The sequence below is a fragment of the Rattus norvegicus genome, chromosome 7 (genome assembly GCF_021556685.1).
Source record: "Rattus norvegicus strain SHRSP/BbbUtx chromosome 7, alternate assembly SHRSP_T2T, whole genome shotgun sequence".
Taxonomy (NCBI): Eukaryota; Metazoa; Chordata; class Mammalia; order Rodentia; family Muridae; genus Rattus; species Rattus norvegicus.
The window spans coordinates 74277024-74294680 of record NC_141540.1 but is presented as its reverse complement, the minus strand read 5'-3'; the positions used below and the strand labels follow the sequence as shown (position 1 = coordinate 74294680).

Genomic DNA, 17657 nt, shown 5'->3' with positions numbered 1-17657 from the left:
ATATGAGCAATGAATAAACTTTTGTCAATTAAAACACTATGTGGAAGAATTGAAGAAGCTGAAGGGGTTTGCAACCCGATAAGAACAACAATATCAACCAACCAGACCCTCCCCCCAAGAGCTCCCAGGGACTAAACCACTACCCTGTGAGTACACAGGGATGCACATATGCTCCATCTGCATATGTATCAGAGAATGACCTTGTTGAGCATCAATGGGAGGAGAGGCCCTTGGTCCTGTCAATGCTCTATGGCCCAGTGTAGGGGAATGTCAGGGCAGGGAGGAGGGAGGGAATGGATGGGTGGGTGAGGGAGCACCCTTATGGAGGCAGGGTAGGGGGATGGGATAGCAGGTTTCTGGAGGGGAAATCAGGAAAGGGGATAACATTTGAAATGTAAATAAATAAACAGAACCACTATGTGGAAGGGTTGTTTCACTTCTTGCTACTGTTCTATGACAAAGGACTACTATTGTGATGTTACTTGTGATCTGTTACCACTTGCCCACACTGTGGATAACCTGTTTTATCCCCACTTCCAGGACTTATGATTTGCTTATACATTCATTCTTTTATATATTTTTACATTATTTTATGTGTATGGTGTTTTGTCTGTGTGTATGTCTGTGAACCTTGTGCTTATGTGGTACACCTAGAGGTCAGGAGGGGGCACCAGATCCTTAGAACTGGAGTTCAAGGAGACTATAAGTTAGTATGTGGGTACTGCAAATAGAAGTTTGGTCCTCCTCCTCCTCCTCTTCCTTCTCCTCCTTCTCTCTCTCCTTCTCACCCTCCTCCACAGCAGGCATATACATGCTTTCTTGTCCCATTCACCTGGGGACACTCAAATAGCTTCTCTTTGAGCCAGTGTTCAATTTGTTCTCAAGGTTCCCCATCCTTTTACATTTTACTCTTTAAAAGTTGTTCTCCGTCATACCCTCCTACCTGCAGTGTTAAAAGAGGTGTGTAGATTAGAAAATCATGGTCATTCACAGTGGTCTTCTTGCTTCATCTATGCCTAAGTTTAGTATCTGACCAGGTCGCCTTCTGTGTTCCCAGTTCAGAGACCTGTGGTTGATTCGCTCCCACCGCCATGAACATGAGGCTGATTGACTTCAGGTGTCAGGGCCTCCAATCCCAGGACTTTGAGGATTTGTGTCACAAAGGCAGAGGGCTTGGCTCAGTGGGGAGGTGATGGTTACCTATTGCTTCCTGTCATGTATGAGCACAGCAGAACTATCAAGACTCTTAAGAAAATGGTAAGATTGTGCTGAGAGTTTTCTAGGGCCATGAGTATGATCAGGAAACAGAAGGGCCTTTAGCCATGCATAGTATCTTCATCTCACCCGGATGTTCTTGCTGACAGGACCAGGTATTTGCGGGAGTTAGCTGGCCGCAAAGAACTAAGATTTCTTAGACAATTATGGAGGATTTTCAAACCCAATTTCAAAGCAGTGCTTTATGCTAATCTGACACGTTAGTGTGCAGCACATGCTGGCCAGTCTTACCTTATGTAGCTCATAATACTGGGAGGCACCAACCCCTCCTTGTTCTTCTGCGGTCCAGAGCACCAAGCGCAGAGTCCTCTTTGGACGCAGCCCTGGGAAAATAATAAAAGGCATCTGTCAACTTGTTTTGGATGTTTTGGTGGAGACCTCCTCGGCACTGTGGAAATAAGAGTGAATCAGAGGTGCCTGTCTCTGGCTGGTGCTATGAGCCATACCTACTTCAGGGTACAGATGATGACACAAGGGTACAGCTTCAGAGATAACAATCTCCAGGAGGGGGAAAAGCAGAAAGGGCTATGGCCATTGTTATTTGCAGGGCCTAGTGTATGGTCAAGTTCTGTGAAGTATTTATTATACCAATCTAGAGGACAACATCAGGAGGAACCTAAGATCTTAAAGCCTCCCAGAGCTGTCAGTTGGAACCAAATCACTTAGCAGTAAGCATAGTTGGCACACACACACACACACACACACACACACACACACACACACACGGCCCTTCTGAGTCCATGAGAAGCCCACCACCCATTAGGAACATGAGCACCTACTTCACAGAGTGAAGGACCCATGGGAGAAAAGGAATCTAGGGGTTTAGCTGTCGCTTAAATGACTCAGAAATCTCCTTTCACTATCACAGTCTGATTGTCACTAAACTGAGAGAAATGAATAGGACTTCATCCATTGACTTAGACCTTTGTCTAACATGCCATTTTGATTACTAGGCACCCTAACTCCATAAGGAACAATGTGTTGACCCTGGAGTCTGAAGGAGCTGTGTTTTATTCCTGCTCTACCACCTCTGAATCCTGATGGTTTCTTCTACATGGAAAAAAAAATGATGACTACCTCATGGGATTATTAGGAAAATTAATGGAATAAGACATAAACAATCTTACCTAACGCCCGTGGCAGTCAAAGGTAATGTTACATAGTACATGTATCAGTCATATTCTCTGGAACATAGTATGCTTTCAAGGACTGTTTCTTAGCTCCTCTGTGCCTAATTCTAGACGGCTTTGCATCTGGTAACAAGTGTCCAGCAAGGTAGATTTAAGACAAAGCCTCTTGCTTATGTCTCTTGTACACAGCCCTCGGACACCTCTAATGTACAGAACCCTCAGTCACAGAAATTTCAGATTTTAGTTAAGCTGTAGAAAACACAGCTTCTTTTAGTGTGAGATGCATGCAAGCAAGAACATGTTCCATTACAAACAAAGACCTTCCCCACACTCAGAATACATTTTATGGATGAGGTCAAAGCTAAATATATCTGAGCATCAAATGAGATTAATGTATTATTTTAACTTTAATTTAGTCTTAAATTTTAATTTACACTTTATTTTAAATAAAATATCTTAAATCTAATCTATTTTTCATTTTTCTTTTTATGTATTAATTGTGTATGCACATGCCTGTGCATACAACACATACACACACACCACAGAGAGATAGAGATAGAGAGAGAGAGAGAGAGAGAGCGCAAAAGACAATTATTTACGGGAATTTGGTTTTATCCTTCCACCATGTGGATAGACCTGAGGTCATCAGTCACAAAGCCTTTACTCACTGATCAACCTTGCTGTCTCCAAGCCAGTTTTAAAATCCACTTATTTAAAGTATGTAAAATGACAGTATCAACAACTATTATGGGAATAAATCAATAGCAGTAGCAAAGATCAAAGCAGAGATTCATTGTACAGAGGAAAGGGGAAACAAAGAGCTCAAGCAGAGTAATGCTATATCCCAGTTCTGGGAAGTACTCAGTGGGATGCAGACCCCCTGCAAAGCAAGCACATGGATTTTAAAAGTATGTAGACCACATCTACCTGTAGCCAGGTAGGCATTAGGACATTCTGAGTTTTCATGACAGAATGGGCCATCCTTTGGATTTCTGATGAGTATCTCCACCCTGTTTGGCAAACAGCTGACAGATTTGTGACTTTTCTCTATAAGAACAATTGTCAAAACTTCATTTTGGCTTACAAATGTGATCTACCTGCATTTTATTTTTATTTCATTTTTATTTTATTTTATTTTATTTCAGAAAGCAGTCGTGCTGGGGGGGGTGGGGGGGAAGCACCTACAACAAAAGATGAAGAGAAGATTTCTTTAATAGTGGGCTTTATTATTCCCAAATTTATAGGCAAAGAAGATGAGACATTACTAACTAATAAATGGAAAAGGTCAATTGGCTGACCTATATTCAAACTAGGAAAATGGCAAAGCAAAATAAACTTGACTTTCAGCAGAAAACTAAAGTTAAGTCTTCTTGTAGATCTCTTTCTCAAATCCTGACTTCTAGAGAAACTGTGGATCTTCACACCCACTTGCTTCTGTTTTCCACCCTTTGGAATTTTGCCTAAGTTCTGTCTTCTGTGACCTGATTTTGAGGAGCAAGCATGTGTGCCCCTTACAGAAATATACTCACACTAGTTGAGAAATGCAGTAGTTGTCCAACCCCTTTAACAATGGGTTTAAAGAGAAAGCCTACCCTTAGAAAGATAAATACTTCTGACATATGCATCGCCGATGTGTATTGTGTCTAAGATACAGGTGACTAATGGTCTGGGAGCCTATGGACTGAATGAGCACATTGTGGCTAAATGCACGGGGCTGGGGTTCTATTTTCACATAAGCAAGTTAGACAATTTATCATATAATAGATGAGAACATGATCATTGATTTTTTTAAAATGGGGGAATGGACAAAGATTAATTATTCTAGTGAAGAAGATTGCACCTTTTCTTTCCAAGCAGGAGCAAAAAATGATCATGAAAACCTTTGTTCTTGGAATAGTTACTTTGTCTCTGTCTCAGTTGTACAGATACAAAGCAACCAGGCACTTCATTGGTGCACTGGATCAAGGCACCAGACTTTTAAAAAGGGTTTGCACAGATTTATTTATGCTGCCTTGCTCCCATCTAAAACCTGCTTTGTTCCAGGGTGGCCTTGAACTCAGGTATCTGTTTGGTTTTGTCTCCTGAGATTAAAGGTGTGTACCACCATGCCTGTATCTAAATTTAGCTGGGAAGGATCCTGCCCCCAAATCCCTTAATTTGTTATCTCCTAGAACATAGGATTCAGTTTCATTTTACTTCCTGGTGCTCCTTTTACTTGAGCCATATATTTCATATTTTTACTTTCTAAGCTTGCCATGCTTGTTCAAAATATTCTTCATGAGCCTTAACCAGAGAACAAAGTCTCTGCTGGGCTTTTTTGAGACTCTCTTTGTCAATGCAATTAATATAAACCTTAGACTCAGGCAGACTCTTCAGACAAGGACAAAAAGCAGCCACATTGTTCACCAAAATACCAAAAGAATGGTCTCTAGGACACATTCTGAAGTTCTTCTCCACTGAACACTCTTGGGCCAGGTCTTCACAGTTCAAATCACGCCAACAAAGCTTTCCATCTTACTACTAGGACAGCCCATTAAGTCCTGGTTAAAGCATTCCATGGCTTTCCAAAGCCAAAGTCCCCAAATCCACATTCTTTCAAACAAAAGCATGATCAGGCCTATCACAGCAATACCCCAGGGTTTTATTGCTGTGAATAGACACCATCACCAAGGTAACTCTTATAAGAACAGCATTTAATTGGGACTAGTTTACAGGTTCAGAGGTTCAGTCCATTATCATCAAGGTGGGAGCAGGGCAGCATCCAGGAAGGCATGGTGCGGGAGCTGAGAACTCTACACCTTCAACTGAAGGCTGATATCAGAATTCTGGCTTCTAGGCAGCTAGGAGTAGGGTCGTAAAGTGCACGCCCACAATGACACACCTACTCTAAGAAGGCCACATCTTCAAATAGTGCCACTCCCTGGGTCAGGCTTATATAAACCTGGGCCCTGTCTTTCAAATTCATCACTTCTTTTCACATTAACTGTTGTCATATGCATATAAATGTATGTGTGTGTACATATTCCTAAATATAACCTGTTAATTCTGTATATGTTGCTACCTTCAAAGCAGTTTGAAGCAATGTGATGATATTTATATTACGCTTGTGGAATAGGTTATAATACTTAATAATTCCTATAATTCAAAGCAACAGTCCTACCTCATTATAATGATTAGGATTGTACTGTCCAGGAAATCACTACTAATCACTGGCAATGCAGAATCTACATGACTACTAATGTGTACTGGCCTCTTATAGGCTCATCCAGTTTTCCACACATAGTCTGCTTATTCCTTTTATCCTAAACTATGATACATTACTTATACTAATAACTGAACATGCTATGCATCCTATTTCAGATCATTGGTCATATATATATATATATATATATATATATATATATATATATATATATACTTTTTTTCCTATCTCTAAGCCCCATTTACCTTTTCTTTTCTTTTTTTTTTGTTGGATTTTTTAAATTTACATTTCAAATGTTATCCCCTTTCCCAGTTTCCTGTCCCTACCCCCTCCCCCTTCTATAATGGTGCTTCCCCACCCATCCACCCATCCCTTCCCACCTCCCCATCCTGACATTCCCTTACACTGGGGAGTTGAGCCTTGGCAAGACCAAGGGCTTCTCTCCCATTGGTGCTCAACAAGTCCATCCTCTGCTACATATGAAGCTGGAGTCATGGGTCTGTCCATGTGTATTCTTTGCGTAGTGGTTTAGTCCCTGGGAACTCTGGTTGGTTGGTATTGTTGTTCTTTCTTTTAACTCCTCCAATGGAGACCCAGTTCTCCATTTGCCCTTACTATTTGGTCAATTTCTACTTATTCAAAAATGTCCATGTCAAATATTACTTTTGAAAGAGCCAGAGTTGGGGCCAATCTAGGGCCAGTGAGAAAATTCCCACCACAAACCTTCGAGCACAAGGACCCCTCCCTTGAAGGAAGAAAAAAACTGGTTTAGTTCCCGGAACAGCTACAAGTCAAACTGTCACACAAAGCTACCTGTGGCTTCCAACCGAGCCCCCCCCCCTTGGGAAAGTCTTGAAGGTACATTGAGAACAATCTGAAAGTTGTTTCCCTCCATCAAATGTGCACAGTACCCTATCTAGTTACCGTTGTGCAGATTCTGTCCCAATTGTTTGAATTCTGTCTCAGTTGTTTGCAAGGTATATAATCCCCTCTTAAAATCTGCTCAGGGTCATATCCCCTTGAAGTGGGAGGACCCCAGCATGCCAGAATTAAACTCCTCTTGCTATTGCATCGATCATAGTCTCCATGAGTCTCATCAAAGAGGTCCTCTAAATAGAAATACTTAGTCTAAATGGTATAAACCCTTTTAAGTTCTTCTGTTAGTTTAGATTTTATTTTTATTTGGGGAATCAGGTTGTTCCTATGTAGTCCTTTCTGGCCTGGTACTTGCTTTGCCTAGGCTGGCTTGAACTTGTGGCAGTCCTCTGAGCAGTGAATTTAGTGGTGTGCACCACCATGCTCAGCTTCTATTCTCTGTTATTCCTTTCTTTGTTTCTTTCTTCCTCCTTCCTTCTGTCTTTTCTATTACTACTACTACTACTACTACTACTACTACTACTACTACTACTACTCTTCCTCCTCCTCCTCCTCTTACTCCTCTTCCTCCCCTTAAAGACAGGTGAATGGTTTACATTCTTAACTATGTATGAGAATATTCGTTTTTTTCTTAATGCAGACATTTAAATCCCATCTTTTGTTTTTATGTGTCTTATATCACTTTTTTTCTATAAAAGAAGTTTCACGTGTGCATGTATAGCCAATTTGTAGCCTATTTTAACTTGATTTTGACAAACGTTGGTCTTTGACCTGATGCCTGGTGAGAGGTAAAACATATGCATTTACATTTCTTATCAAAATTGCTTGATGGCAGGGCTTTCTCATCAACCTTTTTTTTTAAAGATGTTTGTAACATATAGCAATCACAAGCCTGATCTAATTGTCTTCTTAAAATATGTGATTTCTTTTACCCTGTCATAGATTGATCTTACAGACAAGGAGAAACAGAAGATGTTTAATGATAGATTTGAATTCTGTATCACACTTTTGCTAAGTATTCTGTTTCCCCAAACACCAACTAGTGAGGAACTTCGCATACAGTACAGTTTTCAAAAGTCATAAGCCAAGTACAAGTAGCATAAAAACTCCTTTATGAATGTACATCTAACAATATGGCTTTACACATTTTATTTATTTATTTATTTATTTATTTATTTATTTATTTATTTATTTATTGTGAATAGGAAGGTGTAGCAGGAAGGAGAAGAGTCTTCCATCAGGGGTTGTTAAAAGGTAGCTCAGCTTCAACAAACGTTTAAAAAGTGACAACATTCTGGGATCCCTTTCAGCTTCACATAGCAGAAAGGTGGCATTTGTATTTTGTTGCAGAAGTTGTCACTAGGCTGCTTTTGTTATCTCCTCCAAAGCTCCCTTTTAATGGTAAGAGAGAAGATGCTATCTGCACTTTCAAGAAATTGCCATGTGCAGAAAATTAGTTGAGGGGTTATCTATACATTATTGAAACATAAATATTTTAATCCTCTTTTGATTTTGACCACAATAAAGGCATTTTATTGTTTGTTTTTTTACATTTACTTTTCAGCATAGAGCATTTCATAGACCAATTTACTTTTTAAAATGTGTTTCAACACAAATTTGTATTCCAAGGTAATTTCTTCACACTCTCACCAGGGCGAATCTTGCCATGAAAAGATCAAGATTACCAAAATGTCCTCAGAATGCTCTCCTTTCATTCCATTTCCATGTGTCAGACATAATTAACCCCTGACTTGCTGTGTTACAAAATAACCATTTTTTCCAGTTACCTGTCTATGTTGCCAAATCCCACTTTGACTCCTAAAATCCCACTTTGACTATGTCATTGGCTTCATAAAACTTCAGTAACTGTGCATGGTGGTACTCACCTTGAATCCTAGACCTTTGGAAATATGCAGGAAGACATGCATTACAGGTGACCCTTGGCTATTGAGCAAGACCACTCCTTGTTACCTATAGCTTTATTCCAATATTCTTGGCAACATTTCTCTAGCAGAAAACAAATTTTGAGTACAAATCACCTATATGTGTATTTATGTAAATAATGCATATGCAAAATTATCAATAAAAACAATTGCCTATAACACTCGTTTCTTTTTCTCTATAAAGAGTGCATATCTTCCTGTTCCAGTGGATTTTCATACACCTTCTTGGGTTTTGAAGATCAATGATCTTTGGGGCATCTACAGTCCTATGTGGACTTACTTACAGATACAAGATAAGGCTCTCTGCTTCCTCTGAACTCAGAGCTATCACTTCTTGGGTCCAGCAACTTGGCAATTAACCATTGCTAATTCACTTTCTTTTGGGGGTTTTTATATACAGTCACAGGTAAATCAAGGAGCTCCAGTTGCATTTATTAAGTAATAGAACAGTATGACAAAATTTGTTTTAAGCTGCAAAGAGTTGTGGGTTAGCTAGTTTAAAGCATTACATTTATTATCATTTATATTTAAATAAAGGACAGCAGACCCTAGGGATTAGGTGAGTCGGGTACAAGTGGAATAAGTAGAATCAGACTGAAATATTTGGGTTTCAATAGAGATATGATGTTACAACTAATGAATCTACAAATACTGACCCTACCCACAATGCTCCTGAGAAGTGTTTGACCTCTTAGGGAAGTGCTCCTTATGCCCTTATGAAACACGTAAGGCACCTTTGAACATTGAAAGGATTTGTCCTGTTTGACTGTCATCTCTTAGAGATCTTTTCTTTTCTAAAAAGGGAATGGAAGGGGGAGAAGAGAGGTTGGGGGCAGCTTGGTGGAGTAGAGGGAGGAAAAGGGGTAGTTGGGATGTATTGTATGAGAGAAGAATCTTATTTTCTAGGGGGAAGAGGAGGGGGAAGCTAGGAGGAGTAGAGGGAGAAAAAAGCTATGATTGTGATTTATCATGAATTATATAAGAGAAAAATCTATTTTCAATGAAAAAATAAAAAGCAAAAGAAAATATAAGATTGAGGTACTGAGAGAAAACTTAGAGCAAATTTAGGGATATTTATATGAAATTTCAGTGCTCCACATTTGAAGAGCCTTGTATGGTCAAAGTAATAGATTATTTAACCTTATGCAATGTTTACTTTTCCATATGTATAAAAGCTGACAGGGAAGGGAGAAATTCTACATAGCCTGTCAAACAGGAGCTTGAAAAAAATTTACATTATACCTTGGGGGATTATTGTCTGAGAATAACTCTCCAAGTTTATCTGCTGCCTCTCTAGGGTCAAGTTTATAGCAGTGAATTTAGTCTGTGAACACTCCACTCTTGAAATGAAACCAAATTCATGCAGAATTATGTGCTTAGTGTGGGAAGGAATGTGATGCTTCCACTTTAAGGACTTTTCCCAGGACCCCTGTCATTAAACCTTAAAATCAATTCACTGAAACTTTCTTATCTCCATGTAGACACCAACATATCAAAAACATTGTTGCCTGTCCTAACTCATTTAATTCTAATTCCCACATTGGATATTTATATAAAACACCATCAGTGTTACAGCAAACCATATATTTTACTACTTTGTAAGAGAAAACTAAAATTCTATGATAGGAGAAGTGAATGTACATATAAATAATATTCACTTGGCCTAACTGTATATACATAAAAAGATTAATAAATTCAAAGTCAATCAAAATATTAGTTTTGCTCACACAGAAACAACCAAGGAATTGGAAACTGAAGAAGACATATGCTTTAAATTTATGAAAGTAATATTCTAGAGGACAAATGTAAAGTAAGAAAGCCCTAAAATTTTGCCATGAACACTGTAATTACTGTTGTAGGCACTTTGAGAATACCCTAAAAAACTGATTAAAAAAGGAAATATTATGATCATAGAGGAACTGGAAAGAGGGAGGGAGGGAGGAAAGGAGGGGGGATGAAAGGAGAGAGAGCATGCATTGTTTCAAGAGGAGAATGGAAGGATATAAAGAAAGTTAATTAAACAGAGAAACAATGAAACTAACAGAAGTTATGAACCAAATGGATTTAACAGATATCTATTGAACATTTCATCCTAAGACAAAAGAATATACCTTCTTCTCTGCACCTCTTGGTACCTTTTCCAAAATAGACAATATAATCAGTCACCAAACAGACCTCAACAGATACAAGAAGATAGAAATAATCCCATGTATCCTAGCATACACCACGGAATAAGGCTGGTCTTCAACAACAACAAAAAAAGACAGAGTGCCAACATACTCATGGAAGGTGAACAAAACTCTACTCAATGATATTTGGTCAAGGAAGAAATTTATAAAACTAAAGACATTTTAGAGTTTAATGAAAATGAAGGCACAACATATCCAAACTTATGGGGCACAAGGAAGCAGGGCTAAGAGGAAAACTCATAGCTCTCAGTGCTTCCAAAGATAAACTGGAGACAGCACAAACTAGTAACTTGACAACATACTTGAAAGCTCTAGAACAAAAGAAGAAAATACAACCAAGAAGGTAGGAAATAATTAAACTCAGGGCTGAAATCAACCAAGTAGAAACAAAAAGAACTGTACACAGAAACAACAAAACCAGCAGTTGGTTCTTTGAGAAAATCAAAAAGTTAGATAAGCCCTGAGTCAGACTAACCGGAGAGCACAAAGAAAACATCCAAATTAATAAAATCAGAAATGAAAAGGGGGACATAACAACAGACTCTAAGGAAATTCAAAAAATTATCAGATCCTATACAAAAGCCTATACTCAACAAAACTGGGAAATCTGGAGGAAATGGACAATTTTTTAGATAGATATCAAGTATCAAAGTTAAACCAGGATCAGATAAACCATCTAAAGTCCCATAACCTCTAAAGAAATAGACGTACTCATTAAAAAAAAAAAGTCCCAGGACCAGATGGCTTTAGTGCTAAATTCTATCAGACCTTCATAGAAGACCTCATACCAATGCTCTCCAAACTATTCCACAAAATCAAAACAGATGTAACATTACCCAACTCATTCTATGAAGCCAAAATTATGGTTATACCTAAATCACACAAAGACCCAACAAAAAAAAGAGAACTTCAGATGAATTTCCCTTATGAATATCAATGCCAAAACACTCAATAAGATTCTCACAAACTGAATCCAAGAACACATCAAAAGTGATCATCTATCATGATCAAGTAGGCTTCATCCCAGAGATGTAGGGATGGTTGAATATATGGAAATCCATCAAGGTAATTCACTATACAAACAAACTCAAAAGAAAAAAAACACACTATCATCTCATTAGATGCTGAGAAAGCATTTGACAAAATTCAACACCCCTTCATGATAAAAGTCTTGGAAAGATCAGGAATTCAAGGTACATATATAACATAGTAAAATCAATATACAGCAAACCAGTAGCCAATTTAAAGCAAAATGCAGAGAAACTTGAAGCAATCCTACTAAAATCAGGGACTAGACAAGACTGCCCACTATATCCCTAACTATTCAATATAGTACTTGAAGTCCTAGCCAGATCACTCAGACAACAAAAAGAGGTCAAAAGGATATAAATTGGAAAAGAGAAAGTCAAAATATCACTATTTGCGGAAAATATTATAGTATACTTAAGTGACCTCAAAAATTCCACCAGAGAACTCCTAAACCTGATAAACAACTTCAGCAAATGACTGGATATAAAATTAACTCAAACAAATCAGTCTCCTTCCCTTTCTCAAAGGATAACTACACTAAGAAAGAAATTAGGTAAACTGCACCCTACACAATAGTCACAGATAATATAACATACCTCTAAACAAGCAAGTGAAAGATCTAAATGACAAGAAATGCAAGTCTCTGAAGAAAGAAATTGAAGAAGATCTCAGAAGATGGAAAGATCTCCCATGCTTATGGATTGGCAGGATTAATATAGTAAAAATGGCCATCTTCCTGTAAGCAATCTACAGATTCAATGCAATCCCCATAAAAATTCCAATTCACAGAGCAATTTGCAAATTCACTTGGAATAACAAAAAACCCAGGATAGTGAAAACTATTCTCAACAACAAAAGAATCACCATCCCTAACCTCCAGCTGTATTACAAAGCAATAGTGATTAAAAATAATAATAATAACCTGTATGGTATTGGTACAGAGACGGGCAGGTAGATCAATGGAATAGAACTGAAGACCCAGAAATGAACCCACACACCTATGGTCACTTGGTCTTTGACAAAGGAACTAAAGGAACTAAAACCATCCAATGGGAAAAAAGACAGCATTTTTAACAAATGGTGCTGGCTGAACTGTTTGTCGCCATGTAGAAGAATGCAAATTGATACATTCTTATCTCCTGGTACAATGTTCCAGTTCAAGTGGATCAAAGACTTCCACATAAAACCAGATACACTGAAACTAATAGAATAGAAAGTTGATAAGAACCATGAACACAGGGGCACAGGGGAAATTTTTCTGAACAGAATATCAATGGCTTATGCTCTAAATCAAGATTCAACAAGTGGTTCCTCATAAAATTGTAAAGCTTCTGTAAGTCAAAGGACACTGCCATTAGGACAAAATAGCAACCAACAAATTTGGAAAAGATATGTACCAATTTTACACTAGATAGAGGACTAATATCCAATAAATATGAAGAACTCAAGAAGTTAGACTCCAGAGAATCAAATAACCCTTTTTAAAAATGGGCTACAGAGCTAAACAGAGAATTCTGAACTGGGAATATCAAATGGCAGAGGAGCACCTAAAGAAATGTTCAAAATTCTTAGTCATCAGGGAAATGCGAATAAGTTAACACCAGTAAGAATGGCTAAGATCAAAAACTTAGATGATAGCAGATGCTGGTGAGGATGTGGAGAAAGAGGAACACTCTTCCATTGTTGGTGGGATTGCAAGCTGGTACAACCATTCTGGAAATCAGTCTGGAGGTTGCTCAGAAAACTGGACAGAGTACCACCTGAGGAAACAGGTATACCACTCCTGAGCATATACCTGAAAGATGCTCCAACATATAACAAGGACACTTGCTCCACTATGTTCATAGCAGCCTGATTTGTAGTAGCCAGAAGCTAGGAAGAACCCAGATGCCCTTCAACACAGGAATGGATACAGAAAATGTGTTACATTTACACAATGGAATAGTACTCAGCTATTAAAAACAATGACTTTATGAAATTCTTAGGCAAATGGATGGAACTAGAAAATATCAGCCTGAGTGCAGTAACTCAATCACAAAAAAACATATGCGGTATGCACTCACTGATAAGTGGGTATTAGCCCCAATACTTGGAATACCCAAGACACAATTCACAAACCACATGAAGCTGAAAATGAAGGAAGACCAAAGTGTAGATGCTTCAGACCTTCTTAGAAGGGGGAACAAAACTACTCACAGGTAGAAATATGGAGGCAAATTTTGGAGCAAAGACTGAAGGCAAGGCCATCCAGAGTTTCCTCACTTGGGGGATCTATCCTATATACAGACAGCAAACCTAGACAATATTCAGGATGCCACGAAATACATGCTGATAGGATCCTGATAAAGGTGTCTTCTGAGAGGCTCTGGCAGAGACTGACAAAAACAGAGGCGGACACTCACAGCCAACCATTGAACTGAGAACAAGGTCCCCAATGGAGGAGTTAGAGAAAGGACTGAAGTAGCTTAAGGAGTTTGCAGTCCCATAAGAAGAACAATATCAACCAATAAGATCCCCCAGAGCTCCAAGGGAGTAAACCACCATCCCAAGAGTACACAGGGTGGACCTATGGCTCCATCTGCATCTGTGCAGAGAATGGGCTTCCCAGACAACCATGGGAGCAGAGGCCTTTGGTCCTGACAAGGCTTGATGTCCCAGTGTAGGGAAGTGTCACGGTGGGGAGGGGGGAGGGAGTGGGTGGGTGAGGAAACACCATCATAGAAGCAGGGGAAGGGAGGATGGGTTAGCAAGTTTCTCAAAGGGAAACCAGGAAAGAGGATATCATTTAAATGCAAATAAAACAATATCCAATAAAAAAAAAGAAAAAAAGAGAAAGTTAATAGTGCCAGAAACAAATGAATGGCATGTAGGTCTAGTGGGGAAAGACTTTATAATAGTATCTTTGTGACATTATATGTGGCTAGTGTTAATAACATAATTTGGGAAGAAGTGGCCAAGATTTATTGGGCACTGAGTGCTGGTCTGGTATGCTGTTTAACTTCCATTGTCAACTTAATAGATTGAAATTTACTTAGAAGCCACATTTCTGCACACTTGTGAAGGCATTTCCAAAGGGACTAACTGAAGACGATTACACACCAAGCACTGGTGTCTCCATTCGTAGCCTAGAACCTATCCTAAATGAAATAGGAAAAGGAGACAACATGGTGAGCAGCAACATTCTTTTATCTGTTTCCTTTCTGTGTCTCCAGTATAACTGACATCCTTATACTCTTGACACCATACAGCATAATGGACTACACTAAAATCATTAGCCAAAAGAAACATTTCCTCTCTTACTTTGCTCCTTTTCAAGTAAACAGTGAAAACATTAAACAACAACAACAACAACAACAACAACAACAACAAAAGTGTTAGAGAACTGGAGTTCTTCCTATGAGGAACTTAAGCATGTGATTCTTAGGGCTTCTGAAATGGCTTGCAGGAGACATGCTGAAGTGTTTGGATCTGAGGTAGTCTATAGATGTTCTAGAACTTTGTAGTCAGAGCTTAAGGGGCCGTAGTGATATGGGAGTTTGGATAACTAGAGTGCTGATAGAAATGAAGGCAGTAAAGACCGTGCCTTTGAAGGTTCAGAAGGAAACAAGGACTATATGAGGAACTGGGCTAGAAGCCATTCATGGAATAATCTAGCAAAATATCTCAATGTGTTTTTCTTATGTAGGAAAGGCTTGAGAGAAGTTGAACATAATGGTTATAGACTAAATTGCTTGTTGAAGAAAATTTCAAAACATCTAAGCTATATCCTTGTTACTAGTTACTACATTTACTCAGGGGGGATAGGGAGGAAGGGAGGCAGGGAAGGTGGGAGGGAGGGAGGGAGGGAGAGAGAGAGAGAGAGAGAGAGAGAGAGAGAGAGAGAGAGAGAGAGAGAGAGAACAAAGTGTGGGGCAAGGGAAAGAGTGTGAATCCAAGTATAATTGAAGATAAGATGAGTTTGGGCAAAGAGGATATAGTTGTTAAGAGAGCATAGCACCACTGAGAGGAAGACTGGCTTTGCACTGAGGCAGCAAGATAGGCACTGGGAGGTAAGGTATCCCATTCCTCTTTACTCGCTCCAGGGCATTACAATTCAGCTGCCTTTGAACAGAGAGTGTCTAAAAACACTGAGCCATCATTGTACCCTCCTGGAAAATAACTGACTAATGACAGGTTTCTCAAGGCTCAGTTATGAATATAAAGAGAGGCTGTAGAAAATGGTCGAAAAAGACAAGACTATGTATCAAACCTGAAGCAGGATTTGGTTTTGTCCATGTGATGCTGGCATGGAAGATAAAAGGTTATAGGGTCAGGGAAATTTGCACCAAGGATTCAGAGAGCCACTCAGACCTGCATGAATGTGTTGAGTGGGTGTTGAAGAAGGAGCCTAAGTGGTGGGAGGAGAACCTAGAGCACTGGGAAAGCAACAATGATGGAATGTCTGCCGGGAAAGGGAAGCTCCAGGAACCAGCTTACAAATAGTCATGCAGCCTGCAGACCATAGGCTTGGAAGGAGGGATTACCCATGTCTAATATGGTATATATGATGTCATTATAAACCCCAGGTATCAGACATAGCAACAGGGTTCTGAGTTTAACCTGTTGAGTTTCAGGCCTTGTGTTAGTCTAAATTTTCCTTTCTGTGTTCCTGTTCCTCCATTTTGGAATGGGAATGTATATTCTATGCCATTTTACATTGAAAGTACATAACTTGCCTTTTGATTTTACAATGTGTATAGTTAAGAGGATTACCTTTACTCTCAGAGGAGACTTTGAACCTAGCCTTCTAAGCAATATTGGAACATTTAAAACTTGGGAGACCTTAGAAAATGAACTAAATGCACTTTACATTTTAATATAGCCATGAGCTTCTGAGGACCGGGAATAGAGTAGTATGGTTTAAAAGTGATGCCTTTGAATGTCTAGTTGGCAAGAGATGAACTTATTATGTTTAATCTTCATTACCACCTTCAATGAAGTCAGAATCACCACCTAAGAGACACACTTGTGGACAAATTTGTAAAGGTGCTAAAAGAGGTTTAAGGGAGGAGTAAAACCACACCATTCTCCACGCTGAAGGCCCCAAAGGAATATGATAGGAAAATGATAAATCTTAATGAGCAGAGCACTCATTTATTTCTGTTTCTTGATTGCATGAACAATGTGACAAGATGCCTTATTTTCCTACTGCCTGCTCCAGTGGTCTGCGTTTCCTTGCACCATAAACCGAAACAAATGTTGTCTCCCTGAAACTGTTTCTGTGAAGGCACACATTCAGAGTAATGAAAGCTAAATATTCTAATATGATGTTTACATACAGTATCTCATGGTATTGCCATAAATGTTATCTCACTTGGTTCTGAGAAGCAATTGTTATTGACTCTTTTTTAAGAAATAATAAAACTGAGAGGGAGAGAAATTAAGCTACTTTCCCTTAGCTCTTGGTCACAGGCAGAGCTAAGATTGATGCCAAGACAATCTGATAGGAATCCATCTTCTCAACTGCTTTATGATGCTGCCTTTCCAAATGATAAGCCACACTCAAGGTATGGCCAATCCTGAGCAGCCCCTGGCTTCTGTTTCTATTCAGGCAAAGTTTTTTATATAGTCTAAGAAGGCTGCATGTATTCCTATTAATCAGAGGTCTGGGTAGGACCTTCAAACACCAACTGAAACGTCTAATTCCCAAGAGACAGTTTCTATTAGTTTGAGTAAAGGTTTGGTCATTGGGAGTGGGAATACAAAGAAGAGCATTTTCTATATGCTCTCTTGGGGTCCCTGCAATTGGTCCCTATGATGATGAGAATCTCCAGGTTCATAGCAATGGGAATAACACAATGTTGAGCCATTGGGTCCCAAAATTGCTACCGATTTTGGATATGTCATGAAAGAAACAGAAGAGAATGCTATCTTTCAGATGCATGATTCATGTTTGCACTACAGGGAGTTAAGCCCCAGAAAAACTAAAGATGAATCTAGGAGGTAAGTAAGCCTAACATCCAGTTAAAGTTCT

General features: G+C 39.0%; 1 protein-coding gene across 4 annotated transcripts in view; it reads right to left on the bottom strand.

Moving 5' to 3' along the window:
• Cpq (carboxypeptidase Q) overlaps positions 1-17657 on the bottom strand; it is a 569822-nt gene that overhangs the window by 229554 nt on the left and 322611 nt on the right. For all 4 annotated transcript variants that reach the window (NM_001440041.1, NM_031640.2, NM_001440038.1 and 1 more), the window contains 1 exon segment: positions 1507-1598. In NM_001440041.1, the coding sequence (NP_001426970.1) occupies positions 1507-1598 (92 nt within the window).